This window comes from Cnephaeus nilssonii (genome assembly GCF_951640355.1).
Source record: "Cnephaeus nilssonii genome assembly, chromosome: 5".
Lineage (NCBI taxonomy): Eukaryota > Metazoa > Chordata > Mammalia > Chiroptera > Vespertilionidae > Cnephaeus > Cnephaeus nilssonii.
In genome coordinates, this window is record NC_137076.1 from 26,850,900 (window position 1) to 26,863,893 (window position 12,994).

Sequence of the window (12,994 nt, forward strand, 5' to 3'; positions counted from 1 at the left end):
TATATATATATATATATATATATATATATATATATATATACCAGTTTCTTGACTGCTCATTGCTTCTTGGATATCACTTTTGTCTGGATTTAATTGGTTTTATCATAAAGTAAATCTTTACTAGTTTTTATCTTCGGCAAGGTTTCTTGCATGATACACTCTCTCAATCTTTGTCTGAAACAGGAATATTAAGGGAAGCATCTTAATATTTGACATATGAGTTGCTTTAAACACTTCATCAATAGTCTACAAAGCAACAAATGTATAAGTTGATATCATAATTAACCAAGATGGGCAATTGGGTGTAATCTCATCTAATTTTCCAAAATCATCTCTATAGCGTTCACCTAACTTCCCCCTTTGAATACTTCCAGAGGAATTATACCCATGGAACCAAGGAACCAAACCAGTATATCCGAATTCATCCTTCTAGGACTTTCAGAAAAAACAGAAATGGAGCCTCTCCTCTTTGCTCTGTTCCTTTGCATGTATGTGATCACGGTAGTGGGGAACCTGTTGATCATCCTGGCCATCAGCTCAGACTCCCACCTCCACACTCCCATGTACTTCTTCTTAGCCAACCTGTCCTTGGTTGATTTTGGCCTGGCCACCAACACTGTCCCCAAGATGCTGGTGAACATTCAAACTAAGAGCAAATCTATCTCCTATCCGTGCTGCCTGACCCAAATGTACTTTTTCCATTTTTTTGGCATCGTTGATAGTGTCTTAATTGCAGTGATGGCTTATGACAGGTTTGTGGCTATATGTCACCCCTTACACTATACCACCATCATGAGCCCGCGCCTTTGTGGCCTGCTGGCTGGTGGTCCATGGGCATTTTCCTACTTTATCTCTCTCACACACATCCTCCTGATGGTGCACCTGGTTTTCTGTGGCAACAAGATTCCTCACTACTTTTGTGACCTCAATCCCCTTCTCAGACTTTCTTGCACTGACACTTCTGTGAACAAGATCTTTGTGCTCATTGTGGCCGGGATGGTGATAGCCACACCTTTCATCTGCATCCTGGCTTCCTATGCTCGCATCCTTGTGGCCATCATGCAGGTTCCCTCGGCAGGTGGCAGGAAGAAAGCCTTTTCCACCTGCAGCTCCCACCTGTCTGTGGTTGCCCTCTTTTATGGGACTACCATCGGGGTCTATTTGTGTCCTTCGTCAGTCCACACAGCTGTCAAGGAGAAAGCCTCTGCTGTAATGTACACTGCAGTCACCCCCATGCTGAACCCCTTTATCTACAGCCTGAGAAACAGAGACATAAATGGGGCACTGAGGAAGCTCATCAATAGAAAAATTACCTCATCTTCCTAACCACCAGGACACCTGGAAGTTTCTGGGTAATAAGATGCAAACATCTGGGTTCTTGGGTAAAAATCTGGAATTTTTGAGTTGGGAGAGTAACCACTTGGAATTTTAAATTGCAGAAGATTAAAAAGAAACCTCAAATGACCCTGTCACTATTTTCCCAATTAGTGAGACCAATAAGATTCCTTTTGTGTATGTCTTATGCCATATTTCCACAAGAATCAGTCTAGTTCTACCAGACTGGAGTTACCATGGTTCAGAATCCATTTAGCACTCAGCAAATGCTATTGAGTATCTATTATGAGCTTGATGTAGGTGCTGGCCATCGTGTGATGAGCAGGAGAGACACATGACCTATAGTTTGGAAGATCCCAATAATTGAGTGTGGAAGAAGACATTAGATGTAAACCTAAATAATAAAAGGTTAATATGCAAATTGACCGAACGGCAGAACGACCAGTCGCTATATCGAGCACTGACCACTAGGGGGCAGATGCTCAATGCAGGAGCTGCCCCCTGGTGGTCAGTGTGCTCCCACAGGGGGAGCACCACTCAGCCAGAAGCTGGGCTCATGGCTGGTGAGCGCAGCAGCGGTGGCGGGAGCCTCTCCCGCCTCCAAGGCAGGCAGACATCCCCTCGAGGGGTCCCAAACTGCGAGAGGATGCAGGCCAGGCTGAGGGGTCCACCGCCACCCAGTGCACGAATGTCATGCGCTGGGCCTCTAGTTATAATAGAATGGAATATATACATGAAGGGAAGGATAGAATACAGCAGGAACACTTGAGAGAATCTGAAAGGTGGGGTCTCATCTCAAAGGATAAGATGGTGTTATTGAGGCAAATACAAGGAGTAAAAGTCTCAGATAAAGAAACAATATGTGAAATGTGAAAGAGCAAGAGAAAGAGAGAAGAATGAATTTATGAAATAGAAAATCCAGTTATGGTGGCTGACTTGGGAAACGCCACATCAAGAAGAGCTTTAGGGTCAACCCAAGAGTTCTCTTTCCAAATAACAACCAGGCCATTAATTTGACTTCCAGAAACAAAAATCAGGGAGGATGTGAATGAGATGTATGTTCTCCCTCCCCCTCACTCCTATCCTGTCTTCTGGGGAGGTGAGATGGAGTGTGCTGGGGAAAAGTTATAGAAGGCACAGGGAAAAAGAGGTTCAGACCGTGCACTAAGAAACTGAGGAACCACCACCTGATGGCACGTAACTTCATAGCCAAGGATATGAAGGGTGATACCAACCTACTGAGTCATGACTCTCTAAATCAGAAGGCAGCTGAGGCATGTCTCAATCACTGCATATTTGTGTGGGATGCATTTAAGTAGTAGCACTGCTTAGGACAGAAATGAGAGCTATTCATTTTGAGTGCGTCTTGTGCCACACACCATATTAGGTTTCTTTGCACTATCTCATTTCCTTATCCTAAAGTCCCCATCAAGGCAATAAATTATATTTATGCCTATTGTGAAGTAATCCTCATACTCATATGGATATTTACAACTAAAATGGAAAGTGCAGTGACTTTCACTGGGGTCAGAAATTTTCAAATGGTGCTAAGGAGGTGACATCATCTTAAGCAGAAAGATTTTGAATAATCATACATTTAATTTACTTATGCTACTTTCCTTCCAGGGAGGATTAAATTAGACTTTCTCAGTTAAACAAGGAGAACTCCAGACCTGGCCCTGTTGTAGGTTAAAAAAAACACACAAACAAACCACGAAGCTTTCTGGTGGATATTCTGGTGAATAAAATCCAGAATCTAAGAGTGTTTGCCATGGGTACCCACCCCCTGGTTATGGTAAGAGATTTTTATTGGGTGAAAGCTGACCAGGTAAGTTCCCTGGTCTCCTGCCAGATGCCTGCAAGTAGTTAATGTGCTGACAGGAGAGGGTTGGAATGGCCAGAGGCCTGGAAAATTATTAGAATTTGGGGCCTCATAGAATTTTGGGAAAACTTTTCTCTCTTATCCAACTATTTAGCTCCCTTCCTCGTCTGTGCAATGAGAGATGCCTAGTGCTAATAAAAATCTCTTAAGATTCTGTCAGCCAAACTATTTCTGTCTGGTTTAGTGTTAAGAAGTTAAGGCCATGACTCCAGAAGAGGTTGTCCTGGTAGCCTTTATAATATCAACTTCCAATATTTGTTGGCATCAACAAATATTTGATTCACTCACTCATTCAATCATTCATTCAACAAATATTTTCCAGTGTCTACTCTATGCAAGTTATTGTTCTAAGCACTGGCAATAGAGCAGTAAGCAAAAGAATAAAAGTAGTTATTTTCTGTAACTACAAAGTTTTAGTACAAGGAAGTTTTTGTTTTCTTGTTTTTTGGAGGGGGTAGGGGTAGATAGAACTACTCTGTATCCTGATATCAGAGCAATGACTTTGAAGGTGCCAAAAAATTTAAGTAGTGTTCTACCTCCCCATAGCCTATAAAAATATACATGGAATAGAATTCCAAGTACTGTACACCATAAGAAAGGTAATTTTACTGATATCAGTTTAAAACAAAATTAAACAATAGAAAACAAAGCAAACATTCCCAGTCCAGCAGGAAAAACATCAATAATAAAAATAGCTATAAATAAAATATAAGTATGAATATAAATACCTTTAAATGTGGAAATAATTACCAATGGTGAGAAGGACTTCAAAGGCATCATGGAGGGTGATGTGAGACAGATGGAAGGTATTTTATTTTATTTTTTATTTTTAAAAATATTTCTTTATTGATTTCAGAGAGGAAGGGAGAGGGAGAGAGAGATAGAAACATCAATGATGAGAGAGAATCATTGATTGGCTGCCTTCTGCACGCCCCCTACTGGGGACTGAGCCCGCAACCTGGGCATGTGCCCTTGATCGGAATCAAACCTGGGACCCTTCAGTCCGCAGGCTGACGCTCTATCCACTGAGCTGAAATGGATAAGGCAGATGGAAGGTATTTTAATCTGGGGATTTCTGAGGGCAATCAGTCTGTATTAAGGTAACTTCTGAGTTGATTTACTCATTCAGTCATTCACACCAAGAAGGAAGTATTTCTGGGAAGGAGGTGACAAGAAGGAAACTGCACAAGCAAAGTCAGGAACAGTATTTAATACGTTTTAAAGAATTGTCTATGTTTTTAATATGTATATTTAGATTTGATCCTTTCTCAATCTTGGAACAAAATCCTGCAAACATTTTAAACCCAATGTATAACTCAGGTTAAAAGAACCAGCAGTACAGCAAAAGAGAAAGGTCAATATAACAAAACGGCAACCAACAAAATGGGAGAAGATATTTCAAACAATACCTCTGATAATGGGCAGATACACAAAATATATAAAGAACTCATACTACTCAACACCAGAAAAACAAACAATCCAATCAAAAAGTGGACAGAAGACCTGAATAGACACTTCTCTAAAGAGGACATACAGATGGCCAATAGACATATAAAAAGTTATTCATCATCACTAAACATCAGAGAAATGCAAATCAAAACCACAATGAGATACTATTTGTCAGAATGGCTATCATAAATAAATCAACAAATATAAAATGTTAGTGGAGATGTGGAGAAAAGGGAAGCCTAGTGCGCTGTGGGTGGGGATGCAGATTGGTGTAACCACTAAGCAAAACAATGTGGAGGTTCCTTAAAAAAATTAAAAATAAAATTGCCTTATGGCCCAGCAATTTCATTTGTAGGCATATATCTGAAGAAACCTAAAACACTAATATAGGCACTCCCATGTTCATTGCAGCGTTATTTACAATAGCCAAGATATAAAAGCAAACCAAATGCCCATCAATAGATGAGTGGATAAAAAAAGCCATGGTACGTGTATACAAAGGAATACTTCTCAGATATAAAAATGAATGAAATCTTCCCCTTTGCTATGGCACGGATGGACTTAGAGGATATTATGCTAAGTGAAATAAGCCAGACAGAGGAAGACAAATACAATGATGATTTCACTTATATGTAGAATCTAAAGGACAAACAAACTAGAAATAGACTCATAGATACAGACAACAGACCAACAGTTGACAGAGGGGAGGGGGCTGGGGACTGAGTGAAAAAAAGGGAAGGGATTAAGGAGTACAAATTGGTAGTTACAGAATAGCCATGGAGATGTGAATTACAGTGTAGGAAATATAGTCAATGATATTATAATAACTATGTATGGGGCCAGGTGAGTACTTTAAATATCAGGGGGAACACTTTGTAAAGTATATGATTATCTAAGCACAATTCTGTACACCTGAAACTAATATAGGATAATATTGAACACATTAAAAATAATTAAAAAACATTTCATATAATACTGGTGATGATGAACTCCTTTAGCTTTTTCTTATCTGGGAACCTGTTTACCTGTCCTTTGAGTCGAAATGATAGCTTTGCAGGGTAGAGTAATCTTGGTTCAGACAGTTCCATCACTTCCTTGCTGTATGACCTTAGGCCATTATCTTGTATCTTCTGCACCTCAGTTTCCTCATCTGTGAAATGAGGTAATAATAGTACCAGCCTCACAGCTTTGGGTAAGGAATAAAGAAGGTTATTATGTGTAAAGTTATAAGAACAGTGCTGGACACTTAGTAGTTACATGGGCAGCAAATTATAACAATTATTATTATTGTCATTATTATTATTACGGTATGTAGTTTCTGTGATCACTTGAAATTTGTGTTTACTAAACAGTGAAGCATTGTAAACCATGAAGTGCAATAATTTTAATTGCCAAATGTAAACATTACTTCATATATGAAATGAATATAAATAATGTCATTAAGATAAAAATATTTTTTCATTATTTTAATTTATTTTTGAGTTTGTTGAGCTGTAATTGGGAAATAAAATTGTAAGATATTTAAAGTATGTGAAATTCATTCTTTTAAAATTGTTTTAAAATTAAAGATAATATTAATTTTATCTTTAATCGGATGGGATGGCAATATGTTTTGAAAGAATAAAAAACAAGATGTTTCATTAGTGGTATGACTTAGTGGTTTCCTAAACTGTACTGTCTGCAGATATTTCCTTTTTATTAAAATTCACAGTTACCAAAAAATCTATATATATAAAAGGCTAAGTGACTGGCTGACCAACCGGTAGGTATGATGCGCACTGACCACCAGGGGGAAGACACAATGCAGAAGCTGTGGAGTGACAGCAACTTTGCAGAATGCCCTCTCTCACTCCAGGACCCTTCGAGGGATGTCACACTGCCGGTTTCGGCCCGATCCTCGCAGGCCAGGCCAAGGGGCCCCACCTACTGGAGGGACCCCGCTCACTCCGCAGACGCCCTTCGATCCCCCACACCACCCCAGGTGCAACCGGCTGCCAGAGGTTGGCTCCAGGGCGTGTCTGGCCCATCTTGCCCAGTCCTGCCCTGCTGGCCACCTTCTAATTAATTTCCTTACAATGTGTATGAATTCGTTTAACGGGCCTCTAGTTATTTATATAAACTATTATATTATCAGACATTAATAAAAATATCCCCACCTGCATTTCTTATATGGTCATATTAAAAAATATGTTAATTCACTTGGAAGGTCTGATGGGATGGCAGTATGTTTTGAATAAAACCATGTAGAAGGGTGCAGTTCTGCAAGGTGCCCAGTAGGGGCCGCTGTCCCCAAACCAAGGACACAACCCCACTGCAGGTGAATCTTCCTCAAATAGGACCAGGCCAGAGGAAGTGCAATGGGGCTCCAGGCTCTTTCCCACCTCCAGGTCCCATCAAGCTCCTGCAGCCTGTTCACCCCGGCACCATGTGCAGTATCTTTCCTACAAGCTCTGAAAATGTCCCTCCACCTCCTTCCAGGGTTACCCCAACATATCCCTTCCATCCTTACCTCAGAGCTTTTACATGTGCTGTTCCCTCTGTGTGGAATGCCTTTCCTTTCAGTTTCCTGATGTCCACTCAGAAAACTCATATTGCAGTTGAATTTTCTTCCCCTGGGGGGATGTTACGTAATTCCTCTGTGCCCCAGAGTCCTCTGATGGGCAGGCTGGATGATGGGTGAGCCATGCAAGGCATGAGAGGCAGTGCTGAGCCACAGAGGGTTGTGATCAGCTGTGTCCTCACATGATGTAGATAAAAATCCCCCTGCCTTCCCCCGCTCACCTCTGATCTTTCTAAAAGAGTCTTATGGGGGTAGAATGAGCAGCTATAGCTTTGGCCAGCACAAACCCCCCTCTTTGGGCTCCTTGTGGCTAGACCAGCCACCTATGTGCCCTCCTGGTGGGGCTGTTTGCTCTCTGGTGACGTCCCTAAGACTGGGCCAAGACACAGCACCTGCTCCCTGGGCAGACACCAGCCTGGGGACAGCCCTGCAGGAAAAGCCACGAGCAACTGGCTGGGGGCTGGGTGTCACCTTTATGAAAACGCGGTAACTCCCTCTGCCACAGAGGAGTTGGAGGACAGACCAGGAGGCTGATCAGTGGCTCCCACAGGGCTCCGTGAGCCCCACATGCAGGTAGAGCCCAGCTGAGCTGGCCAAGGTTCAGGGAACTGGGGGCCCTCAGGAACCCTGCACCCAGACCACCTCCCTGCCCATCTCAGCCCCTCTCTCTGTTTCTCTGGACAATGCCCCTTTCCTCTCCCATGCTGTCTCTGCGTCTTTCCCACTATCGCAGCTTCCCACCCTGTCTCTGTCTCTCTCTCCCTGCCTTATCTCTCTCCCTCTCTGGGTCTCTGGCTGTGAGGGTCTCTGTCTCCCTTCCTGTGTGTCTCTCCTTGTCTCTGTCTGCCTCTGTCCCTGTTGTCCCATCCAACATTCACTCTCTGGGCAGTGAGTGGGGGCGGGGATATAGGATTCTCCCCCTTTTCCCACCTCCCCCCGCACATGTCCTCTCTCTCCTTAGGTTCTGCCTTCTTTGAACCTTTGCCGTGAGAGGGAGAAGGGTGGGTTGTTGCCCTGGGGAAGGGGCAGGGAGGGCTGGCTGGGAGGAAAGGGTCCAGGCCCAGGCTCCATGGTGTCATTCCTGGGAACATCACATTTCAGACCCCAGTGCTGACTTGCATTTTGGGGACCCTCCTGGAGCCACCTCTCCACCACCCACATTCTGCCTTGCCACCTATCTTCTCCCCACTGTTCACCTTCTCCTCCCTGCTGTTCACCTCACGCTTCACCCCGAGATTCACCCTCTCCCCACGGGGTTTGCTGACCCTCTCCCCACACAGTTCACCAACCCCTTCTGCTGCGCCCCACCTTGTCCCCACGGTCCACCTTCCCCTGCGGCCCACCTCCCTCTTCTCTCCTCGCCCTTCCTCATCACCAGGCCTCGGACCCCCTCTCAGGTCCCTGCATCTTCTGTGGGCGTTGTCCCTACTCTGGGTCCCCGTTCTTCACTCGGTGCAGCTGCTGTTGGCTGACTTCCAGCCGGCTGTCACCTTGTCAACACTAATGGAATGAGAAACCGGGGCTTCATGAATTCTGAAAAAGGCCTAATTACGTCGGCCGTAATAGGTGACGACACCCGTTCGTGGGTGTGTGGAGGGTCGTGGTCTCAGAAGCTGGTGCTGAGGGACCGGGGAGGGTCTGGCTATTGTGTGGTCCTCTAGGTTTGCCTCTCGGGTTTGTCACTGAGGAGCCCAACTGTGCTCTGGGACCTGGTGGTGAGGTGGGTCCCGCTGCCGTGCAGATCTGTGGTCCGTCTGTTGTGGGGGCTCTGGCTATTGAGGGGTCCAGTTCCTGTGAAGATTTGGGGGTGGTTGGGGTCCGGCGAAACTGCTGTGAGGTTCAAGTGGCCGTGCTGATAAGAGTGAACAGTTGTTGCAGACAGTGTGACTGACCTCCACTGTGGAGCCTGTCGTGTGTGGGGTTGTAGTTCCAGGGTTAGTGGCCATCACCTCTCTCTCTGCCTGCTCCCTCTCCTTCTCTCCTGCCCTCTCTGCCCTTCCTGCTTTCACTGTCCATTTCCTTCTCTCCTCTCTGTCTCTCTCCATACCTACCTCTCTTTGTGCCTCCATATTGAACTTTCATTCCAATGTTAACTGAGCAATTATTTTGTGTTCACCATCTGGCTGCAGCGGTACCTGGAGGCTCTGGGTCCTGGTCAGATGGGAAGAGGAGGTGGGACATCCCCACCCACCCCAGGTGGGCCCCAAGGGTGGTAATGACTGGTGTATGTGGAGCAAACAGGCTGGATGTTTGTGTCTCGGAGACCTCCCCTCATCCTGGAAAGGGTTCATTCTCCAAGTATAAGTCAGATGTAAGGCTGAGGAGCTTTGGTAGGTGAACTGACTCTCTCCTACAGGAGCAGAGAGGGTTAAGGGCATTGAGGGAAGGGACCAGCCAAAATGGATATTGAAATGAGAGAGCATATCAGGTAGAGGGAACAGTCTGTGCAAAGGCCCTGGGGCAGGCCTGGTGTGTTGGGGAAACATCAAGGAGGCCGTGTGGCTGGAGCAGAGTGAGTGACAGCAGGTGGGGCAGCCAGGGGATGGGGCAGGTTGTATAGGGCCCAGTGAACCTCAAGGAGGACTTGGGCTTTTACCTTGAGGGAGGTGGGAGCCACTGGGGCTGGACATTCGTGAGGCTTCCTAGACAAGCCAGCCCCGGCCCCAGACATGGCTACCAGCACCATGCCCCTCTTCGTTTTATCCAATGTTTAAATTGTGGTAAAATGCATGCAACATAAAATTTGCCAGCTTAACCACTTTTAAGTGTGCAGATCCGTGGTATTAAGCGCATTCACATTGTTGTGCAGCCATCACCTCCATCCATCCCCAGAAGTTTTCATCTCCCCCAACTGAAATGCTGTCCCCATTAAACACGAACTCCCTATGCCCCTGCCCCAGCCCCTGGCTCCCACCGTTCAACTTTCTATTTCTATGAATCTGATTTCCACAGGGACCTTCTATAAGTGGATCCATACAGGGTTTGTCCTTTTGTGTCTGGCTTATTTCACTGAGCATAATGTCCTCAAGGTGCATCCATCTTGTAGCAGGTGCCAGAATGTCCTTCCTCTTAAGGCTGAGTGATATGCCATTGTGTGGATGGACCACATTGCGTTTATCTGTCAACTGTCCATCGACACTTGCGTAGCGTCTGCATTTGATCTACTATGAATCATGCTGCTACGGAAAAAAAGGTGTACAAACAGCTGTATAAGAGCCTGCTTTCAATTCTTTTGGGTACATACCCAGAAGTGGAATTGGGGGATTATATTGTAGCTCTATTTTTCATTTATTTTTGTGGGTACTCCAAACTGTTTCCCACAGTGGCTGCACTGTTTTACATTCCCACCAGCAGCTCACGGGGGTTATGATTTCTCCACATCCTCCCCAGCACTGGTTATTTTCGAGGTGGTTGGTTTTTTATAGTAGCCATCCTCTGAGTGTGGGATGGCATTGCTTTACAGGTTTTATTTCATTTCCCTAATGACTAGTGATGTTGAGCATCTCTACATGTGCTCACTGGCCATTCATGTATCTTCCTTGCAGAAATGTCTATTCAAGTCCTTTGCCCATTTTTACATCATATTGTTGTTGAGTATTAGAAGTTATACACACACACACACACACACACACACACACACACACACATATATATTCTGGATGTTAATTCCTTATCAGATATCGAGTTTGCAAACATTTTCTCTCATTCTGTGGGTCGTCTTGTTACCCTGTGGATAGTGACTTTTGATAGCATCACTCTTTTTACAGCTAGGACAGTGGCAGCTGGCTCAAGGTGAGATCTAACCTGTAGATCCAGGCTTAACAACCACCACCAGTTCCATTCAAGTGGCTACAAGGGCCAAGTCTACCTGAGGAGCAGGTCTTCCTAAATCAGCCTGGGATGTGGGCATTTCCCCTAAAGCAGGTGTCTCTACCACACGCGATTGTCATTGGGGCTGGATACTCCTTTGTCCTGTGTAGCAGAGAGTGTTGGGCACCATCCCTGGCCCGACCCAGGAGATGCCAGTAGCATCCTGCCCTTGTCATCGCAACCAAATACGTCTCCAGACATTGAGACATGTCCTCGGAGAGAACCTCGGCCCTAATCTGGAGGTGGGAGGGAGGCTCTGAAGAGAGGAATCCAGGATCAGGTGAGTAAGTCTCAGTCTCCACAACACTAGAATGGGGACCTGGGGGTGACGCCTCACTCATTCATTCTACATAGTTTATCAAGCACCTAGTTTGTGTCAGGCTCTGGGGTGGGGATACACTGGGGAGAAGAAACACAGGCCTGGCCTCATGGGAGAAAGAGGGATGTTAGTCAGTTAATGACAGGACTGAATTGAAAATGACAGGAGTCATAAATGCTGAGAAGCACAAACACCTGGTGTCCAGTCAGCGCAGAGTAGGGGCACCTCATCTCTCCTGGAGGTCAGGGAGGGCCTCCTAGAGAAACGGCAATCAAAGGAGGAGAACGAGGGAACCAGGGGAGGCGGGAAGAGCGGTCCAGGCAGCAGGACTGCGCGACGAGGCTCTGCGGTGAGTCTGAGCGGTCGGAAGGCCAGAGTGGTTGGGGCGCAAAGGGACAGCTCCCTGTAGACTCTGCAGGGCCTCCTGGGTGGCACCAGGGAGCGCGGTCTTGATCCGTTGAGGGTTTTAAGCTGGAAAATGATATAAGCTGTGGTGAAAAGATCCCGTCCGCAGATAGTGCCAGGCAGGGCTGGGCACCAAGAAACGGTTCTTTTGACGTAGTGGGTGTTTTGGGGATCCAGAGAACTTACAGGGCCCAGTCCCTGCTTCTTGACATCTCTGAGAACCATGGGACACTCAGGGTTTGCGGTGGGCGCTGGGAAAGTGGGGTGGACATGCTTTGAGTGCAGTTTGGGAGATGGGGGAGGGCAGCCATTCCTGGGGGCGGGGGCAGGGCTCCCGGGGCCAGAAGCTGCTTCTCTCAGCACAGTCCTGGGCCCATTTCACAGGAGGAAGACCGAGGCCCTGGCCTGCATGGCACCAAGTCCCGAGCCAGCAGCTGCATCCTGGCCTCAAGGTGCCTGTGGGACCTGTCACATTTCCAGCCCTGTCTCAGGGCTTGAGAGGGTGGGCGCTGGGTCCAGCTGCCCAGGTTCCATCCCCCTCCACGACCAGCTGTGTGGCCCTGGGCAGACACTGTGCCCCTCGGAGCCTCTGTGGCAGAAAAGGGGAGAATCTGCCTCTCAGGAAAGGTGTGGGAATTAAACAGCTTCCTTCACATTCATTCATTCACTCGACAGATAGGTAGTAAGCACCTACCGTGTGCCAGGTGCTGTTCTAGGAACTAGGGACACAGATGGGCACCATCACCTTCCCCGGGGGCTGGTGTTCTTGGGGCAGAGACGGACCCTAAGCTACGCAGTCAGTCCGTAACTAAAAGGTAAGCGGGTGATGAGTGCACCAAATAAACACAAAGCAGGAAGAGAGGGACAGAAAATGAATGGGGCGGTGGGTGGTGACTTAGCCTAGGGGTCAGTGCAGGCCTTGCTGAGGAGGTGAGATGAGGCCTGAAGGAGGTGAGGACAGGGCCACATGACTATCTGGAGGCACAACATTCCTGGCCAAGGAAGTAGTCCATGCAAAGGTCCTGAGGTAGCACCGTGCCTGGTGTGTTGGGGGAGCAGCGAGGAGGCCCATGCGGCTGGAACAGAGTGAGTGAGAGGAGGCACAGCATGAGGCTGTGTGGAGTCCCATGGGCCTGGATGTGGTCTAGCCACCAGCAGGGGTGTTTGGAGACTC

The 12,994-nt window shown here is 46.5% G+C and overlaps 1 protein-coding gene across 1 annotated transcript; it reads left to right on the forward strand.

Moving 5' to 3' along the window:
* Positions 1-387: 387 nt before the first annotated feature.
* OR1M1 (olfactory receptor family 1 subfamily M member 1) lies at positions 388-1,326 on the forward strand (the record flags this gene model as incomplete). The annotated part of the gene is made up of 1 exon (XM_079770055.1): positions 388-1,326. One exon carries the CDS (start codon positions 388-390, stop codon positions 1,324-1,326), a length of 939 nt encoding a protein of 312 aa, XP_079626181.1.
* Between the last annotated feature and the right edge of the window lie 11,668 nt (positions 1,327-12,994).